Here is a 21,244-nt window from a genome sequence, read left to right as displayed (position 1 = left end):
CGGATTTGTGCAAGCAGGACAATGGGTTAAATAACATTAATAAAATGTGCTTCTGCAGTTATGCTTACAATGATAATATGGTGAGTTTTAGGGGTTTGTAGGTAATTTTTGTAACGGGGTAAAATAAACATGTTAAGTGGAAACTGCTGGTTATGGGATGTGTTGTCGGCCGTGGGGTCTGTGATTTTTGACATGCCGAATAAATATATTTAAACACATCCACGTAACCCTCCTGCTTCAAGAAGTCGATACAGTGTCAAGTATCCCGATTCAGTTTTTATCGGTAATGCACTAAATCGTCGCTAGGATGAAACATTGCGGCTCGACCACGACACTATTAGGCCTGTGTGGATTTTATTCAGGCATCTGCTTGAACACTCACCACGCGTTGTGACCGGTGAGGACCCCACAGTCCACTATGGCGGCGCCCGATGGAACTTTAAACTGTGAGGACTTTTCAATGTTTCAGGTAATTTTAACGCAGGACAAATATGCTTGTGGCAACGTGTCACGGAATGACATCGACCCGAAAAACGACACATAAGGAACTGAGGCGGCCTGCCGTTTATTTTTATTTTAATTCAGTGAATGAGTGACCCGTCCAGAGCAGCACTGCTGTGTACATTGTGTGTCGTACAGTTTGTGCTCTGCTAGAGTTCAAGGAGTCAGACTGAATTAGAGGAGTAATGCCAGACCGTGTGCCTCTTAGTTTGTGCTACAGAGACATGGACACAGCTCTTCAGTCGAACCAGACTCATTAAAACCTGTTGAAGTTCAACTTTAGCCATTCATTGTCACTACAAATACCTCAAACTCAAACATGCTCACACTACAGCTGAAAAAATGGCAATTTTAAATGCTAAAATAATACTCTGAAAAAAATTTTTTTTTTTTTCCTGTCTTGTTATAAGTGGACAAGGCTGCAGGCTTATGCAACATGTTTGCATAAATTGTGCAGGATTTTAAGTTCCTTACTTTGTCAATGTACCTCACAGTTTCTGCCTTTTCCACAATTTCTCTGTGGCATCCATTTATTAGAGGTGTTAAAATATCCTCCCCTGTAATGGTAAAAGTCTTGTTTGCATCATTAAAGTTGAACAGAAACATTTTTAATAACATTCCTGTTGTATGAGGAGTCAATCAAATATTCATGTAGTTTCTTATGGCCTAAAGTCATACTGTGTTTATGACTGTGTCTCTGTGTTTTAAAGGAAGTGCTGAAGGTGATGCGTACCATTGATGATCGCATCGTCCATGCCCTGAACACCACTGTGCCCACAGTCTCCTTCTCAGGCAAAGTGGACGCCACACAAACATGCAAGCAGCTCTATGAATCAGTAAGTGGGATCATTATGACTCAAAGTGTTTTGTGTATGTTTTGGATTTTACAGCTGTAAAATGTTTTTTGTTTTTTTTTCCTGAAGTACATATTAATAATATTGTTGTATTTCTAATTCCTTGCAGATGATGGAGGCCCATCTGAGCAGAGACAGGGCTATCAAGGCTTGTATAGCCCAAACTTCTGAGGTGGTGGGACAGCTTCGTGAAGAGCGAGCGAAGGACAGCGACAACCTGGCACTTATCAAACAGCTCAGAAAGGAGCAGACCAAAGTAATCCCTCATAATTTATGGTTTTTTTTTTAAATAGCAAATGTTTGTATCTCAACTTATTTTCTGCAGCATTATTTTATAAAGTCAAAAAGCCAACACTGCATGAAAAACTAGATTATCGACCCCGTAAACGCCCGCCAACTTCAAAGATTCCCGGTAATTATCGTGAGTTTACAGAAAAGTTCAGCTGTGCCGGAAACTGCCGCAAACGGAGCCAACGGGGGAGGAGGAGAGGGGCGTATGAGGGGCCGTATGGGACATAATTCAGAATTAGCATTCACACACATATGTTAAAAGCATTCACACACACATGTGAAAACACATACACATACATGTGAAATGCATTCACACACATGTGAAAACGCACACACACACGTGAAAATGCATGCACACACATGTGAAAACATGCACACATACATGTGAAAATGCATGCACACACGTGAAAACACACACACGTGTGAAAATACATGCACACACACATGTGAAATGCATTCACACACACATGTGAAAATACACGCACACACACATGAAATGCATTCACGCACACATGTGAAAATACACGCACACACACATGAAATGCATTCACGCACACATGTAAAAATACACGCACACACACATGTGAAATGCATTCACAAATGCATGTGAAAACGCACACACATGCATGTGAAATACTTTCTTAAGCCTAATTTTTTTCACCTAAAGAGGAAGGCATTTTACCTGAACAGGAAGGCATTTCACTGTAATCGGAAGGTGGAGAAACCTTTTTCCCTCCTCCTTTTTTATTGGCGGAGGCGGAGAAGTGGAAACTACAGTGTTGCAGGCGCTGACCCGCTCGTTGTAATGTCAGCAAACAATTTATCAGAAGCAGCGACATTACTTCAGAGTTTGTTAGGATCTACGCAGACTCTGGCAAATGCGTCTACAGACGGCCAGCAGCCGACTACTTCGGTCGGATCCGTTGACAACCGCTTAGCAATGCTTTTCCCGTCACATCAGGCTGGTAGCGGCTCCGGTGCTACCAGGGGATCTCCGCCTCTACCGTTAGGTGCTAATATGCCTGGATGTACGCCACGCTATCAAGCACAGAAGCACTTTAGTTCGTGGACGACCTGCTCAAGAAAAAAAAGGTAATAACAGTTATTATAAACCAGTTAGGACTGCAACAACAAATACATTTCTTGACGCATCACTGACGGGTGTTCTGTCAGTGCAGCATACTTTGTCAGATTAGCGTATTAGCATTCTTACATTTGTCATGATATTCCAGTAGGTAATAATATTGCATAGCAGTTAAATACTGATACATGCTGATCTGAATGGTGAAATGCACGCTTTCAGAATCGCATACGTATTTTTATGTAACAATATGCTATTGTATGTCTTAATTTGAACCTATAGGGAAGCCAGTCACTCTACAAAGTTAGCTCAATGTTTGTCGCTGTGCTTAAAGAGCTAGAATTACTCTGCAACAGTAGAGTAATTTAGGTTGTTAACAACAGATTTTAAATAGCTATAGGACAATGTTATTTCTGTAACATATTGGTTTGTACAAGTTTGTATGTATGTTTCTAAAATTAATATGACTTGCATTTGCTGTTACCACATATGTCTGATAGTTACATTTGCATTTCAGAATGAAGACACAGCAACATGGCAATTTCCACAATGACGTGATACTACTCCCCAATCCATCATGGGGAATTGTGTGCAAGCAAGGTCCGAAATTACGTTTACACAAGCATGGGCACATCCTCAGTGCCTTTGAATTCCAGAAGGCCTGGGACTATCAGACAATTGTACAACACATCAGGGATGGCTTTGGTGGGCGCATTCCAGAAGATGTCAGGTAATGGTTATTTTTTTCTCCAGACTGTGTATAACAATAATATAAGCATCTCTAATATTGCTGTTATTATACCCTTGACCCCTGAGAAGAGTGATATTAGGAATAACTAATAAGATTTACTTCTGCATTACATGCTCTGTACAAATAAAAGACTTTCATATGGGCACTGTGGATATGTAAATACACAATCAGTGCATAATATACTCATCAGATGAGCCATGGCCAGTTATCAGAATGTTCAACTTTTTCAAAATTATGTAATTTAACAGTATTTAATGAGTTTATGGAACCAATCTGTATTTGTGTTTCCAAATTACTAATTTGAAAGTAAGTAAAATAAATTCAATTTGGATTAATAGTGGTGTGTTATATTGTTGTTGCAGCAGATTCAGTAATTGGGTAAATAAGTAGTTGTAGTTTTGCGTCTTAGTGTGCCATGCAGTGGAGTATATACAATAATTCTCGATTCACAACATAAATTAGGATTAATGCTGTTAACATCAATGTTAACCTGGCAAACCTACAAGAATGGACCAGCCCCCACTGATCATAGGACCAAGGAACTAGGGACATACACATATGTACACATAGGCTACAATAGCTGGTTAAGCTACATAATTTTAAAGTTGTTTTTTTTGTCTTTATAATACCCTCATCTTCCTTTTTAGCATCCAGTTTTTAATGTCTTGTGGCAATAAGCTGGTGACCCCAAAACTCCAGGAGGGACAAGAGCTGAATGGGATAATGTTCCATAAGGTTTATAAATCCAAAGCCCTCTATGTGAGACCATCAACGACCCTTTTAGTAAGTTGTCTTACGTAATGTGTAACAGCAATAATGGGATATCTGCAATATAATCATGTGAAAACCTTAATAACGTTTTGCTAGGTGGCTGCCTTGGTCCCCCTGTTTTTCTTTGTTTGAGCACACTATGTGTTGTTGCTTGTTTTTCTTTTTGTATGTCTTTGTTCAGTTGTGGTATCTCGTTATCTGTAATTTTTTTAAGTGCCAATGGGACTCGAGATGGAAATTAGCCATATGGCTATAATCTCTTGTATTTACATGTAAATGTTCATTAATATGAACTGTCCCATTTTAAAAATCAATAAGTTTTATTATTTAAAAAAATAATAATCACATAATAGACTTTTTTAAGATAATTGGCATTCATAAATCAAATTGCTAGTGGTATCATTGAGTGAACAAAATTAGTAACTTATTTTTAAGATTTTAATTTCAAAATTACAGTTTTTTGCTTTTTCTGTATTTTAATGGTCAACTATCTTTATCTGTTTAAGACTGACATGGATGATGAAAATGAACTTTCCCACGCCACTACCAGAGCAATGTCAGGTGACAGCGATGAAGACTGTGTTGAATTAGTTGGTCCACAAATCCCCATGGGCAGAAGTGGGCAGGCTACCACAAGGTCTGCTGCAAAGTTTGGCTGTCATAGTGGTCACAGTGGAGATGGCAACCATCGCACTAAAACTGCTAATGAAGACTGCAGTGGTGCCAATAACATTACCACCAGTACTATCAAAAACTGCAAAGTAATAACTCCTGGCACGAGTGGACATGATGCAGAAGATAATGCAAGAAGTGATGGCAACTCTGCTCCTGGTTGTGATGAAGACTACATCTCATATGTAACAGTTGTAGCTAGTCTTTCTGATGAATCTTCTGATGACGAGGAACTAAACAAAGCGATAACAGCTAGTTTGGAGAGTCATCTGTAAGTAGCACACACAGAACGTAAGCTTAAGAGATAGGAATTACTACTGAGGATGATATGATCCAATAATTAATAACTGAATAATTGAGACTACACTTAGCTCTTTGTGACACTAGAGTAGCTGCCCTCTGCTGGTAATTACAAAGAATGCAGATTAATGTTGCCTAAACTTTTTCAGACCCAAAAGCTATATGTATTTTTTTTTTTTTTATTCCCGTGATTTCAGAGAATGCATCATGTTACAAAACATATGGTATTGTTGCATTTCTGTTGTTTTCCTATGTTCTCTTACAGTACAGAAAAGGTGCCAGTTGATGTGATACTGCAGGAGTTGTCAAGGAAAATTTGCACACAACGGCAGTGCAAATTCAATATAAACCGTGCTGCTATCTGGGATGGGGCAAAGCGAGGCTTCCAAAGGGTATCCTATGACCCCACCTACAGAATGTGTGTAAAATTTTCAGATGACATGGGGAGAATTGAGGAAGGGGTGGATTTGGGGGGCCCAAGGAGAGAGTTTTTGAGGCTGCTGATGGAGACTATTGCCATGTCCTCCTAGTTTGAGGGAAAAGAAAACAGGAAGAACCTGGCTCTGGACAGTACTGGTAATAACTTGCTTTTCAAAAAATGGATGCTGGGATCCATTTTATATTTAAAATTAACTTTTTATCTGATTTGTAAATAATACAAAAATACAATGATCTCCATGTTTTTATGTAGTATTATTAGGTATTTATCAATGTTCCATTTCTCTGTCTTCCATTGTGTTGCAGCTCTAAGAGAGGACTGGTACTACATAGCTGGCAGAGCCATTGCAGTTAGCTTAGTACATGGCGGTCCACCTCCAAATTTCCTCTCCCCAACAGTATTTTCTCTTTTGGTTGATGGCTCAGCCAATCCAGTCCGAGAAGATATTGCTGACACAGAACTTTTGGAAAAAGTTAAAAAGGTCAGTTTGTAAAGTGAAGTAAATGGAAGTTGATATTAAGTTGAAGTAAATTTGACACTACATAATGTTTAGGCTACAATAAGATGTTTGTTCATTAGTTACCACTTAGAGAGGGCATAGGACATTTCACACCAGGCCAGTCTGCCCATTGCTATATTCCCAATTGGTCTCTTAGAAAGACGTGCACAACTACTCAGTGGACCAATGTTATAAGAAAATTACATTGTCCTTGTATTTTGTGACATGATTAGCCATGTGATTGAAAAATGTCCAAAGTATAAGGGTGCCTTTGGATGTCATGTAATTATACATACCTCTAATAATTGTGTTCAACTAAAAGGGTAAAACTAAGAGACCTCCTTAACCAACATTCTGCTGCTCCTGTTAGGTATCTGAAAGTACAACTCTTGAAGACCTTGAGAAGTCAAAGGCTCCTCTACTTGACTATTTGGCCAATGCAGGATGCCTGAGGCCTATGCGGTCAGTAGGAGACAGGGATCTACTGGTGCATGACATTGTCATGTTTCAGGTTATCTACAGGGTGCAGTGTCCATTTCAAAGGTATTCAGTTGGATGTTTCCTGTCAGGTTATTCAGAATAGGAATCTGAGTTTAATTGACCAGTATGACTTCAGACAAACATAACAAAATGATTTCTATTAAAAACTTCACCATATTTGCATGGCTGCCATTTTACCTCTGATGTCACTCTCAGAATGCAAAGTTCTGTTGTGGAAGGAATGAAGTCATATTGCCATGTTTCCAGTTGCTAGTATTATAAATTTGGAGAATATGACATTACCATTTAATCACTTGCTGAAAGATACACAACTGAAAAAGCAGTGAATGGTGACAATTTGGAAAAATGACTCAAAAGGCAAAACATTTGAATTACATTTTTAGCTTTCAAGTACTCACACAGAGACATTATGTAGTGTGATATAAAATAATTGGAGGGGCATTTATTTCATTCAAAAATATAAATACGCATAGTAAAAACTGCATTACACCCTGGAACTAAAATACACTGGTTGGTTTAAGCTTGCACAGTTTTTGGAAGCAGGTATATCCTGCTATCATTTTATAAAACAGAATACACTCGTGGATGCAATCTGTTAGAACTACACACAGAAATGTGTAGCAGTGAGACAAATACATGTACACATTGTGTAATAATATAACCAGGATATGTTTGAGGTAGTTTGAAGAGACAGCAAGAAAATTTATATTGTGACGTGAGCTTGAATAAATGAGGTGCTTTTTATCTAAAGGCTTTAAGAGATGTATTTCCAATGTGCCCTAATATTTCAGAATTAAATAGATGTCACTATATAATGGTAAGAAGAGGCTGAATGCAGTTACCTGTAACTAACACATGACTAAATATTTTTGTTTTATCTTCAAAATTTGGCCGATACACCTCCAGATTTATAACATCCATTACTTTTTCAGTAACTCATCATTTGGGAAGCAGAAAATTATAGTGATTTGACTGATTCTCTTCATATTTATGACTTTACATTATTCCTTCCATATCATAGTTTGTATTTCCTTCCCAGAGCTTGATGTTAAAGAAAAATGGCCACAATATTATTATGGCCTATTAGCAACCACAATTAAATGTTGAATGCAATTGTATATGTTCTGTGCACAGATTCTGTGAGGGACTAAAAACTCTTGGGGTCCTGGAGAAAATCCAAAGACATCCTGATAGCTTTCGTCCTTTGTTCTGCTTTGAGCCAAGCCCACTGACTGCTGACCTGATGGATGATTTGTTCAGCATTCATCTGTCTCCTGAAGGAAGCAACAAGAGAGTTGCTGAGGAGATGGTTGTTACATTCTGGAGAGACTATCTCCAGGATGCAGAGGGTAACTAAAATTTTTATTATTCCATTTGAAGTATAATTTTCACCCTCAGGTTGTAGAAGACATGAAAGGATATCAATACTGTAAGAGGTATAACATTTTTTGATTCTTTGGTTGTGTGAAATACTGATTATATATAAAATTCTGATTATATATAATCACATAATAATAGTAATATAAATGGACTTATCCAATATGTCTTCTCAGCTGATGATAATTTCTCTGTAAATATTTCATAAAAACTACAACCACTGATGTTCTTTTTTTCCTTGTATAAGAGGAGGAAGGGCCCTCCAAACTACAGAAAATATTGGCCTTCGCAACTGGAGCATCTGTTGTACCACCCATTGGCTTTTCACCAAGCCCTTCCATCCAGTTCATTCACAAAGGAGATGACGACTTCTCCTGTACACCAATGTTCCCCATGGCCAACACGTGTGTTAACTGTATCAAGTTACCACTACACGTGTCATACCTGCTGTTCAAGGAGAAGTTTGACTTCGCACTCGGCAACACATATGGGTTTGGCAGGGCATGAACACATCATACTCTATTTTACCTTTCTTTCTCTGCTTGTCTAGGTCTGTCTTAAAAAACTAAAGGGCCACTGTTAGTTGCATTTGAATGCCCACCTTGCTGGTTCCAGTCAGAGGGTGCAGACCTATTTTTCCACCCCCCAAAGGGAAGGCAAGGGGTAGGTTATTGTTTTTGGTTCAGTTTGTTTGTTAACACTTTAGCAGCAAAACTATTGGTTGAATTCATTCCAAATTGGGTTTATAGATTGCCAGTGACCCAGAATGGATCTGATTACATTTTGGGAAAAGTAGGTTAAAATTCAAATTTTTTTGTGAATTTTTAAAATATTTTTCTTCTCTCATTTACTTATAATGGGTGAAATTTCAAATGTCTATAAAAACATTAATTTTGTTTCAATTTACTTCAAACTTGGCACATTAATAGAGCAATATGCTGACATCAGTTCACACATAGATATGATGACATCAGCTAGATCAATGCCAAAATAAATACAGTGGCAATTGATATGACATCAGCTCAAGTTGACATTTATTTTCATTGTCATTTAAGTTTCATACAAACAGTTGGCGTTTCTCATCTCTGTCCGAATAGAAGCAAGTGCTCCTTAACTTTGTGCACAAATGTTGTTTGTTTAAAAAATATGTTTTAACACATGCTGTTCACTGCAGAAAATTTATAAGTGAAGAAAATAAATTTATTCCATGGTTTCCATCATTTTCTAATGGATTCACTCGAATACTGTTCATGGTAGTCTCATTAATGGCTACATCAATGTCTGGAATTATAACATTGTTATTGGTTTGAAGTTCAGGTAAGGGTCCTTCTTCATCAATGCCGTAATAGTTATCAACATCAAAAATACCATTTACAGCTGGATGGATTCCAATGTTGTTTATGACACCTGTATGCCACAGCTGAAGAGGCGTCTGCCCTCCTTGTGTGGAGAGGCCATGGTTGTTCCACTGGTTCATAAATTCTGTCACAGCCTGTTCAATTCTTGGTAAGTAAATATAATGGAGACAAAATAGATGTAATTCATTCAATGAATCAAGTAACCCATGTTCTTCCATGAAGCTAAAGATATTTGCAAAATGTCTTGTTACAACTCTATTGAGTTCTGCCCACAGTCTCTCAATCCTTTGGTTATGCACTGAGACGCCTGTAATAACACTGTTCAGTCCTCTTCTTTCTAACATGAAACGAGCAACATGTATATTTTCCATACCATGATCACACCTGACTCTTAAGGGCAAACCAAAGTTGGCTATTCCCTCTAAGAATAATGACAATACACTTGAAGCTCTATTATTAGATAAGCATCGTAGGTATATGATAGTCCGACTGAAGCCATCCACACAGCCATGAAAGACCATCCGCCACCTAACCAGTTTGTGGTTACCATCAAAATGCCTGTTGGGAGATAAGAATCCACTTTTGAGCATGTGTATACTGCATCACAGTTACAATGAAAGCAAAAAGTATAGAGGACTTAAGATTCTGAAGAAATAAGTATTTCTTAATGTGTTTGGCTACCATAAATAAAAAGCTTGACAAAATACACAATAATTGCTATTATGGCAGTACATTGCTTCTTTTACAAAACTCACCATAATTGGTTGGGTGCCTGAACACTGTACACCCTTCGATGTATGGCATGACGACGTCTAAATGACCGCCCAATTGGATCAACATGATGTAGGCTCAGTCTTAAACGCCACCTTTGGACTCTTAAGCCACGGGATCTAAGACTTCCCATTACATATGTTTCACCTGCATTTGGAGTGTTGTGTAATATATCACTAACAATTGTGTCCAACTCCTGGTTTGATAAAACTGAAAACTGTAATGGCTCCACTCCCAGAATTTGCCTGTGTCTGTACAGGGTTCGCCGACTGATTCCAAAGCATGATGCGATCCGCTGCCATGTCATACCAATTGACATGCAGTGCTCTATCTGTTCGGCAGATATGGTGTATCGAGGCCGACCTCGATAGCCACTCAGGGTTGTTGGGGGTCTCAAGTTGTTTGGTGTCCCATTAGTAGAGCTCTGTCTGGCGTAGTGATCTTGCAGCAAATGCCAAAAGCATCTATACAAAGATACTAACTGGCTGCTAACACCAGAATTAAGGTGATCATATCCAGACACAGCAGCAATATATGTACAAAGAGTCCTTGTATGATCATCCAGTTGTCTGTACAGTCTCTCTTCACTGAAGCTGTCAGGTTGTTCCCTTTGCAGTGACTCAATGCATTGCAAGGCACTATTTAAAAAAAATCTAATATCTTCTTCTTCAGTGCCTTTGGCTTGAAGAAAAAACGTTTGGAAATGAAATACAAAAAGCATGAGATGAAGATACATTGCTGGAAAGAAGGTAAAACTGAAACTTCCCTCAAGCCTTTTGTTGAAATCTGTTTACCGAGTTGCGTCTTCCGGTTCACTTCTCTCTTTTTTTTATTGGCTGTTCAGCACAAATCACTTCCTTTTTAGGTAAAATGCCTTCCTGTTTAGGTGAAATGCCTTCCTGTTTAGGTGAAATGCCTTCCGGTTTAGGTGAAATGCCTTCCTGTTTAGGTGAAAAAAATTATGTTTGAGAAAGTATTTCACATGCATGTGTGTGCATTTTCACATGCGTTTGTGAAAGCATTTCACGTGTGTGTGCATGCCTTTTCACATGTGTGTGTGAATGCATTTCACATGTGTGTGTGCACATTTTCACATGTGTGTGTGAATGATTTCACATGTGTGTGTGCGCATTTTCACATGTGTGTGTGTGAATGATTTCACATGTGTGTGTATGCATTTTCATGTGTGTGTGTGTGAATGCTTTTCACGTGTGTGTGTGAATGCTAATTCTGAATTATGTCCCATACGGCCCCTCATAGGGGCGGGTGTGGGGGCGAGCGGGTGCGGGGGTTAACAGCTCGCAGAGGTGTGAACGACCCTCATTTACATTTGAATGTCACTGGTGCCTGCCATGTCCGACCACAGAAACAGCCATTGGATGTTTTTTTTCTTTTTATAGCATCCCATTGGATGTTACCACAAAGGACAGCTCACATGTGATTGGTCATCTGTGCAGCATTATAATATGCCCCACCCATTAAAAATATTATCATTATTGTTATTATTATGTTTATTATTCAGATATTTATTTACATATTTATTTATTGTTGCAGGGTAATAATTCACATACTGAAAACATTACCACCAATATCAATTAAGAAAGAACACGACTGCCAAGATCATGTTAAAAAATAAAGACAAGCTTTAATAAAATGCAGAATGCAAAAAGCACACTTACATATTTAAGAAAACAGTGCCAACACTTTCAAATTAAACAAACTTAGAATTTCCACAGTCAGTTCAGTCAGATGTGCTGTCCTCACAACATGTGTCTGTGCAGCTCCAGCCACAAACAACAACACAGTAGAGTCCAAACAAGGCTTTCTGTTCTGAGCTGGAGCTTCTCCTTTACTTGACGTTTTCATTAACGTTTTTGTAACTGCAACATATAAAATACATCCAACTTAAATTACTAACGGACAGTTATTATTACAGTTATTATTAATTACGCTACACACGTAATGCACTCACATCACTAGCTTGAATATTATAAACGTTAGCTTCATTACACGTTCACAGAACAGTTTCAATCAACCAACATCTAGAACCTAATGTTGTTTTCGGATATATACACTTACAAAGAAGAAAATGTTCCAAGGCACACAGTAGTAGAGCACACTTAGCGAACATGAGTTTTTCTGAACTTTTTCTGAACTTTAACTGCAGAGAAAATAGCGAACGGCAAATATACGTCAAAGATCATCTCTAGCAAAAGAGCGCCCACTCTGTATACAACCTTAGCGCACAGCGAACACAAAGATCCTTAAGGAGAAGACATCTCACTCCTATCAATTCTTAAGCCAACTGCATTTTAACAGATTTTAACTGATTTATCTATTATCAACTTATTGTAACTTATGAAAGTAATTTATACAACGTATGAAATAAGTTTGATCTTTGACCTAAAAACATCACATCAGACAAGTGTTGGTGCCATCTTCTCTGAGGGTGGTCCAGTCCAGTCTTCTGTGGTGGTAGAACATGTGTTGGTTCTGCTGTAGTGTCTGTGGTGGTAGAACATGTGTTGGTTCTGCTGTAGTGTCTGTGGTGGTAGAACATATGCTGGTTCTGCTTTAGTGTCTGTAGTGGGTAGAACATGTGTTGGTTCTGCTGTAGTGTCTGTGGTGGTAGAACATGTGTTGGTTCTGCTGTAGTGTGTGTTAGAGTGCAGCTCAAAGGTTAGAGCTCCAGACTCTGGAAGGATGGAGGCCTTACAGTCAACCCAGATGTCCCATCAGCAGTGCCATCTTCTCCATCAGACATCATATCCATTGTGATCCCCCTCCATAAATCTCCTCCTTGTTGGCCAGTTCCTCCTCTTTTGCCTCCAGCTGCTGTACAGACAGAAGTACCATCAGTGCTGCACTGTGAGGCTAACAGTAGTAGAATGTGGTGTTTGTGTCAGATTCAGATTAAACACAGATTCTTATAAATCTTACCGTCTTTCTTCTCTGCTGTGGGCTGAAATGTTCATGGCTTCTGCCTGGACTGTTAGATCTGGTTGGCTGTATGTGTAGTTCCATTGGACTGTTTCTGTATGTCTTACAGGCCACTGGAATTAAAATATACAAGTTAGGAAGAGTAAAAAAATAGATGCATAGGATTATAACAATAGAGAAACAAAACACAACAAACTATTAAAGTTACTTAATCAACAGGACTCCACTTTCTACTCCATTCAAGCCTGGACCTTCAGCTGGAGCTGCCATTAAATGAGCAGTCACTGCTTCACTGTGGGTGAGCTCAGTCTGAAAACCAAATAGAAATAGTTCAGAAAAAGCAGACATTAAAGGCATACATTTACTTCTATAGAGCAGAATGGATCCAAACTCTTTAAAATCTTACCGTTGCTCTGGTTCATACCATCTGTTGTTTCCTTCACTGTTTTGCAGACGGTGCACACCTTCCTAAAAAAAATACAAGACTAAGTCACTTTGAGGAACAAACACCTCCAGGTTCAAGCAGGTCAATGTGACACATTCATTACTTTAATCAGTTCCTCAAGTCAAACCACACTATCATACACTGTGCAATTAACTAAGAAAGTCACACTAAGATAAAATTCCCACCTAAATAGCACACATGTAATAATTAATTGAATTTATACTTACCACAATTTTTGGATTGTGCTCCAGCCTTTTTCTGGTTCTTGTCCACAGTCTGGTGGCTCATCCAGTGTCTGCCTGGTTCAAGTCAGTGAGTTGTTGTCTCACCTCCACTGTAAACTGCTGTGTCATGTACGACTCCATTTGCATTTGTATACCTCACAGCAGGACCATTTACATACGAAAACCTCACATACCCAAGGGGCTGGGGAGGGGTTACTGCCAAGGCTCTCTAACCAGAGGGGGGGAATTCACGGCAATTCCCAGCAGTTAGAGAGAATTTTCTGTGGTGACTTCAAATTCCCACCAGTAGGCGTTAATTTCAAGTTCCACAGCAATTTACAGGGATGTTAACTGACGAAAACCCCACTTTTCATGCAGTGCAAAGCAATTAAAAAGCTAAATTGAAATCCTTTAATGTATTGAGGAAAACATGTCAGGAGTAGTTTGTTTTTCTGCTCTTTGTCTGAACTGATGGTAATGAACAGTGAAAGTAAAACATTTAGTAATTGATGTCTTGTCTTCTCAGTTAAAGCTTATGCAATCAGAACTGAATGTTGAAGAGGTTGTGAACGATAGAAGCCTGAAGGTACGTCTGCTATTATCTGGCCACTCAGTCTGTAGCAATTATCTGTCACTGTAATGTTCATATGTTGTTGTTTTTGTGATGTTTTCTTTGTTCAGGTTTTCAGTGAAAGGTGCAGAATTCACTACACGCCTCCAAAGGTGAAATGAGTCTCTGAGTAATGAGAGAAACTGCTTTACTTGAGGTTTGAATCCAGACTGGAGTTGAAACTGTGACCTGCTGCTGAGTCCTGACTGCAGGCGGTTCACCATCCAGACCACTCTGACCTCCAGCCACCATCGTTATATTCCATTGTGACTATTGTACTTCCACCATTGTTAGTCATCTGTGTGCTTCTTCAAGGAGAAACATTGTACAGAAGAGTTTTTTTTAAAAGAGAATGAAATGTTTTCAAATGACATGTTGTCTAGTTTTTTTCAGTGTCAGGAGACAGTGTTTGGTTATGGTCTGTACACACCTCACTGGGTTTTAATTTCAGTATGTTTTAATTTAAGCATTAATGCAATTTCCTTACCCTGGTGCACCTTTTAATACTTTTATCTTCTAAAAACATCCAAATTGAGGTTCATTGAATTTGAAAATTTGCACATATATCATACACATAACCAAAGTCACTGTGCTTTTTTTTTTTTTTTTTTTTTTTAAAAAAGGGAAAATTCTGCCTAGCTCCAATCCAAACAAGTGGATTCACTATCCACTACAATAATACATAGCACAATCAAGATGCCCGTCAGAAGGTTGATATGTAATTTCCAGGAATGTTAGGCTGCACTAAAATCTGTAAAACTGACAATTGAAGGTACTAGGTTTGGTAAATAGTTGACAATGATTTTGCTACCGAGATAAAAAATACTTGATTGTGTATGCTGTAAATGATTTCTCCAGCACATCAGGATTAAATCAGCAAAGAGGAGACGTGGATGTAGTGAGGGAGGACATGCAGGTAGTTGGTGTTGGACAGGGTCAGATGGAAGCAGATGATTTGTTGTGGTGACCCCTAAAGAGAGCAACCATAAGTAGTTGTAGTAGTCAGGATATTTGCACAAGTCATTACATAGCCTTTAGCAATATATCACGCCAGAGTTTTAGTGTTATACATTCTGTATCATCAAAATCCAGAAGGTTTTCAGTGCCTGGAATAAAACACTGATGCATGCAAAGTTGAAAGCTGGACTTTTCACCCAATTTGGACCCAGACTGAAGAACTCGTGTATATTCTCCTCAAAGCTACATCACTAATCTAATCTAAGCCAATGTATGTTCCATCATTGAGGTAACAACACTTAATATCTGCACCTATGTTTTCAGAAGGAAAAAAATTGCAGATTTAAAACATTTTCCTTTGCTGAAGTTTGAGGTTTAGAGGGCAGAAGCGTGTAGTCAAGAACTGTTTGTCAAGGTAAGCAGGTTGAATTAAAAAAGGTGTTTTGCCTCTCTCTCCATCACATTCTTCAAGGGGTTCAAGGAGGTACAGGAATGTTAACTATGTTAGCAGTTTGGATTCAGGTGCTCAGCCTACATCTACTTAAATATGTACATGTAATTACTGAGTAGTCACACCTACCATCAGAGTTAGTCCCACTCTGAATGAACCACTGATCTTAGTCTGCATTTGGATCACTGTTAAAGGAGTCATCAGTGTGCTTCATTAAACTACTGAAAAGTTTTTTTTAAGACCATAAGTTTGCACAGGACATTTGATGATTTAATGTCAAGAAAACAGCATTTTGATGAAATACAGATCTAACTAGAGCTAAATGTGACCAAATTGAGTCATATTTAGCTGGACGTGATCTGAAAGACCTTAATATGGATATTTTTGTCTTTTCCAACATGTGTTTATGATAATACTAGAGAATTTTGATATTTGGTGGGACCAGGAGTAAGAGTCCACATGTATTCAGAATAGAAAATATGAGTTAACTGTGTATAGAAACAGTTAGTATTATATATAAGCAGTGTAGAAGGAAATAACTTTTTTTTAATTGAATTGCAGATGTTTTCTTACACATGCTCACTTTCATGTACTTTGATTATGTCCTTTTGATAGCTACAGTCTGCTCCTTGTTATTATTTGTTCTGAATTAGGGTTGGATTTTCACAGTTCTCGTGTCTGGTGTTAAGCATAACATTTCCTACATTTTGATGATTTTTATTATCCAATCAGGTTATCGTGAAGCTGTTTTTATTCGTGCAAAGTAAAACACAAAGTACGTATCTGGTAATGGAATATATTTGGCTTTCAGATGTCCTGTATCATCACTTTCAAATATTTTCCTGTACCCTAACAGCCTTAAAAATTTCTCAATCACAGTGTCTACACATATGTTTTTATCAATTTAATGTTAACAACTTTCTTTAATAACTTTTTTTTAAATTATAATTTCACACTGCACTAAAAAGCTTAATGGTCAGATTGACACATTTCTTTCATATGAATTCATATAAATAGGATTTTAGTTAGCGAACAAGTTAACAATATTTCTAAACAGAATAACATCATGCTATTGATGACTCAGAACTGACTTGTACGGAGTCCCCCAAGTTCAAAAAGGTGATACACACAGCCTGGTCCAATGCTGTAATATTTAGCCCTTGCTTTTCTTTTTTTTTTTTTTTTTAGCTTTATAATGGCGCGGACTCACTTTAGTGTTATTTCTGTTTGTTGGGGCTGAACCCAGACCTGACCAGATCCTGAGACTCACAGGGTTGTACTACAGGCACTAGGCATGATGGGTAGTCACTTCTCTACTCACCCTGATGCATCCACTACTCTGGAACAAGGTTAGTCTGGACTCATCCGACCGCATGACCTTTTCCCACTGAAACACAGTCCAATCTTTATGATCTGTCAAACTGATGCATGTTGAAGAAAGAAGAAGCTACTCACTGCATCATTTAGGGTAAAAGAACTTCACCTGCAGCTGAAATATATTAATCACTGTCGAAATTATCCAATGTAAAGATGATGATAATAATAATAATGAGAAGAAGAACAAGAATGCATTTTTATTTATAGGTGCCCTTCTTGGCACTCAAGGACACTGTACAGTAAACAAGGAGAGTATAAAACAAGCAATAAAACAGTAAAAAGTAAAAGGTAAAGTAAATGATCTGAACTATTTGCTTGGCTAAATCCAGGAGGGAACTTTTTTGGGGGCTAGGTAGTGTATTTTTATCATTCGCATAATTTATCAATCATCCTCCACAATAATGACTTCCAGAGGAAATAACTAAACTCTGCTGCCGCACATCATCCCACTTTGTGTCATGTCATGGTGTCTGCGTGTGTGTTCTTGTGTGTGTTACGTAATGTAGGTGACAAATGCAGGTGAACTAAATACTAACCACCATCCCACTGAAGACCAAACCTCACCTGAATCAGCCCCAATGTAAACCTGAAACATTTTCTTTTTTTTTTTTTCTTTTTTTTTTTTTAAAGTCGGCATGTTTCACTGTGACATTTCAAACAGATTGTCACAACCATTTGTCAAGTCTAAACAGGCTGAGGATAAAAGACAGTTTGCTTACCACACCTTTATTCACCTGAGGCACACTGTTTCTTACCAACAAATGTATGAGACAGTGTTTCCATGTTTTATTTATTTGAAACCGTTCCTACTGGACAAGATTGAAATAATTTTGTAAAGGCATTCACTGAGAATAAGACACTGTCATCCACAAGAATAACAACAGGTTAAAATCTGTTATGGCATCAAGATCTCAACAGAAAATGCCCACACCTGCAGATTTTAAAGTATACTTTAGGTGTCTTAAAGGATAATGTTATCAAAGATGCCAGTCTGAAGATGTTGGTGGTAAAACCTGTGTGATCCTTCTTAAAGAATATCAGAGACTGTTCTTTGTAAATGAGGACTAGATCCTCATTGAAGACTAATCATCTTTGACTTCTGTCACCTCATATCTTCTTCCAGGATGGCAAGGTAGTCTACATAACACTGTAATGGTGATGTGTTTGTTGGCTCCGACAGAAACCTACAGGAAGGAGAGGATTTATTTATGTTGATGTGTGTTGCTGAACCATGTGAGTTCTTTTCTCTAAACAGACTCAGTTCAATGTCACAGTGATTTGAATCTACCTGTGGTTTGAATCTACATACGACATCAAACACTATCACTTACAATTACCTTGATTTTGTAGAGAGTTCCAGCGACCACCTGCTGTGTGAACGTGACTGCTTTGAATACATCATAGGTTTGGTTCGTCCGTTCCTCTGCTTGGGACTTGACCTGGTATATACAACCAAATGAAGTGAAGAAGAAAAGTTTTTGACATGTAAACAGAGTGAAGATAGAAAAGGATGGGTGCCTCTCACCTCATCACAAATACATTGAATTGTTTCATTGGCTTCCTTAGAGGCTTCAGGTGCTCCAACCATATAGTGGCTCTGTTGTGATATGGTACAAGAATGTTAATCATTAATTCACCAGGCTGATAAACAAATATGCACTACAGAGTAATCACAACCACCACCACAAAGTTACATGTGTGACTCACGAGTCACTATGCAAAAAAAAAAACTTTGTTGGATGCTCTTCATTTCCTTGAAATGCTCCACCCAGAAACTCAGAAAAGTTTCAGGGGACAGGACATGGAGGGGTGGAGGACCAAAAAGAAGGAGCTCTGATGATCTTTACAGTTTTCATCTCTCTCTCTCATCTCAGGTTATATTGTATTTCCTTGTCTCTATACTTCTTTAAACAGTATTCAAGAGTTTTCTATGATAGTATAATTTTTCAGATGTTAAGGATGTACAACAAACAAATATTACATGAAAACCAGAAAACTGTTTGTCAAAATAAAAAACTCTTACCGGGTCAAAATCCTCAGGGAGTTCAGCCATTTGTTGTGCTGAGGCACAGGAGCGTTAATGGTGATATCAGCAGTTTGGCTACAAGAGCTCAGCCTTTACACTTTGTCTGATAAACAGGTTTAAATACTGAATCGAAATCACACCTACCACTACAAAGTCAGTCCCATTTTAGGTGGAGCTTCATGTGAACTACTTTATTCCACAGTGATTATTGTATTGCATCATTATAAAAACAGTCATCTGTGTGTATCTTTACACTGTGTACAGATACACTATATTGCCAAAAGTATTCGCTCACCCATCCAAATAATCAGAATCAGGTGTTCCAATCACTTCCATGGCCACAGGTGTATAAAATCAAGCACCTAGGCATGCAGACTGCTTTTACAAACATTTGTGAAAGAATGGGTCACTCTCAGGAGCTCAGTGAACTCCATCGTGGAACTGTGATAGGCTGCCACCTGTGCAACAAATCCAGTCGTGACATTTCCTGGCTCCTAAATATTCCACAGTCAACTGTCAGCTGTATTATAAGAAAGTGGAAGTGTTTGGGAATGACAGCAACTCAGCCACAAAGTGGTAGGCCACATAAACTGACGGAGTGGGGTCAGTGGATGCTGAGGCACATAGTGCGAAGAGGTCGCCAACTTTCTGCAGAGTCAATCGCTACAGACCTCCAAACTTCATGTGACCTTCAGATTAGCTCCAGAACAGTGCGCAGAGAGCTTCATGGAATGGGTTTCCATGGCCGAGCAGCGGCATCCAAGCCATACATCACCAAGTGCAATGCAAAGCGCCGGATGCAGTGGTGTAAAGCACGCCGCCACTGGACTCTAGAGCAGTGGAGGAGCCTTCTCTGGAGTGACCAATCGCACTTCTCCATCTGGCAATCTGATGGATGGGTCTGGGTTTGGCGGTTGCCAGGAGAACGATACTTGTCGGACTGCATTGTGCCAAGCGTAAAGATTGGTGGAGGGGGGTTATGGTGTGGGGTTGTTTTTCAGGAGCTGGGCTTGGCCCCTTAGTTCCAGTGAAAGGAACTGGGAATGCTTCAGCATACCAAAACATTTTGGACAATTCCATGCTCCCAACTTTGTGGGAACAGTTTGGAGCTGGCCCCTTCCTCTTCCAACATGACTGTGCACCAGTGCACAAAGCAAGGTCCATACAGACATGGATGACAGAGTCTGGTGTGGATGAACTGGACTGGCCTGCACAGAGTCCTGACCTCAACCCCATAGAACACCTTTGGGATGAATTAGAGCGGAGACTGAGAGCCAGGCCTTCTGTCCAACATCAATGCACTTCTGGAAGAATGGTCAAAAATTTCCATGAACACACTCCTAAACCTTGTGGACAGCCTTCCCAGAAGAGTTGAAGCTGTTATAGCTGCAAAGGGTGGACCGACGTCATATTGAACCCCATAGACTAGGAATGGGATGGCACTGAAATTCATATGCGAGTCAAGGCAGGTGAGCAAATACTTTTGGCAATATAGTGTATATTTTTCAAGCTAATGTTTCAGATGACACTTGATTCTGTTGTATTGTCATGTCTGATGTGAACTTGCAGTAAAAAGAGAGGATATGTCTTGATATCAGGTAAACCCTGTTTACAGTAAACATATATTTAGGATACAAAAGATAAGTCAACAGTATTTAGTTACAGTTTAAATAGGTGATATGCAAGACCATAACTTAAGTTTTATCTATCTGGATCTTCAAAATAATAACTGTGAATCCTGTGTCTGCCTTTCTGTGTTGTAACAAACATCCTGACAATGTGAAGTGGGCAGAACAAATGCAAGGTTAGCCACACCTTTTAATCAACATATTGTTCCTTGTAAACTTATGTATAATTAGAATTACATGGTCAGTTGTCAACTATTAAATCAATCGACATCCATTTTTTCTATTTTGCTGATCGATTGAGTCATTTTGCAAATTTCAGATTTTCTTACATGTGAATATTTTCTGTTCTCTTTTCTCCTTGACGACAGTAAACTCAATATCTTTAGGGCTGTCAAAATTAACGCATTAACGCAGATTAAT

General features: G+C 38.7%; 4 protein-coding genes across 4 annotated transcripts; 2 read left to right on the top strand and 2 right to left on the bottom strand.

Annotated features, from left to right (window-relative positions):
* Nucleotides 1-400: 400 nt before the first annotated feature.
* mix23 (mitochondrial matrix import factor 23) lies at nt 401-14,756 on the top strand. The gene is made up of 5 exons (XM_030122903.1): nt 401-469; nt 1,212-1,337; nt 1,465-1,611; nt 14,302-14,361; nt 14,457-14,756. The coding sequence occupies exons 1-5, from the start codon at nt 419-421 to the stop codon at nt 14,505-14,507; spliced, it is 435 nt and encodes a 144-aa protein (XP_029978763.1). The 5' UTR covers nt 401-418; the 3' UTR covers nt 14,508-14,756.
* On the top strand, nt 2,296-8,794 carry LOC115411005 (G2/M phase-specific E3 ubiquitin-protein ligase-like). The gene is given in 9 exon segments (XM_030122898.1): nt 2,296-2,738; nt 3,245-3,457; nt 4,126-4,261; nt 4,756-5,192; nt 5,487-5,797; nt 5,966-6,141; nt 6,530-6,702; nt 7,795-8,009; nt 8,285-8,794. Coding segments are annotated over 9 exon segments (2,208 nt in total). The 5' UTR covers nt 2,296-2,451; the 3' UTR covers nt 8,545-8,794.
* On the bottom strand, nt 9,008-10,971 carry LOC115411007 (uncharacterized). Its single transcript, XM_030122901.1, has 2 exons — nt 10,151-10,971; nt 9,008-9,953 (listed from the first exon to the last, which is right to left on the bottom strand). The coding sequence occupies exons 1-2, from the start codon at nt 10,900-10,902 to the stop codon at nt 9,203-9,205; spliced, it is 1,503 nt and encodes a 500-aa protein (XP_029978761.1). The 5' UTR covers nt 10,903-10,971; the 3' UTR covers nt 9,008-9,202.
* Nucleotides 14,757-17,512: 2,756 nt separating the features above from the next.
* LOC115411520 (cystatin-B-like) lies at nt 17,513-19,293 on the bottom strand. The gene is made up of 4 exons (XM_030123697.1): nt 19,194-19,293; nt 18,696-18,767; nt 18,508-18,609; nt 17,513-18,354 (listed from the first exon to the last, which is right to left on the bottom strand). Exons 1-4 carry the CDS (start codon nt 19,221-19,223, stop codon nt 18,253-18,255), a joined length of 306 nt encoding a protein of 101 aa, XP_029979557.1. The 5' UTR covers nt 19,224-19,293; the 3' UTR covers nt 17,513-18,252.
* Nucleotides 19,294-21,244: the final 1,951 nt, after the last annotated feature.

This window comes from Sphaeramia orbicularis, chromosome 20 (genome assembly GCF_902148855.1).
Source record: "Sphaeramia orbicularis chromosome 20, fSphaOr1.1, whole genome shotgun sequence".
Lineage (NCBI taxonomy): Eukaryota > Metazoa > Chordata > Actinopteri > Kurtiformes > Apogonidae > Sphaeramia > Sphaeramia orbicularis.
Note: the sequence above shows the minus strand (reverse complement) of the source record. Positions and strands in the feature narration are given on the sequence as shown.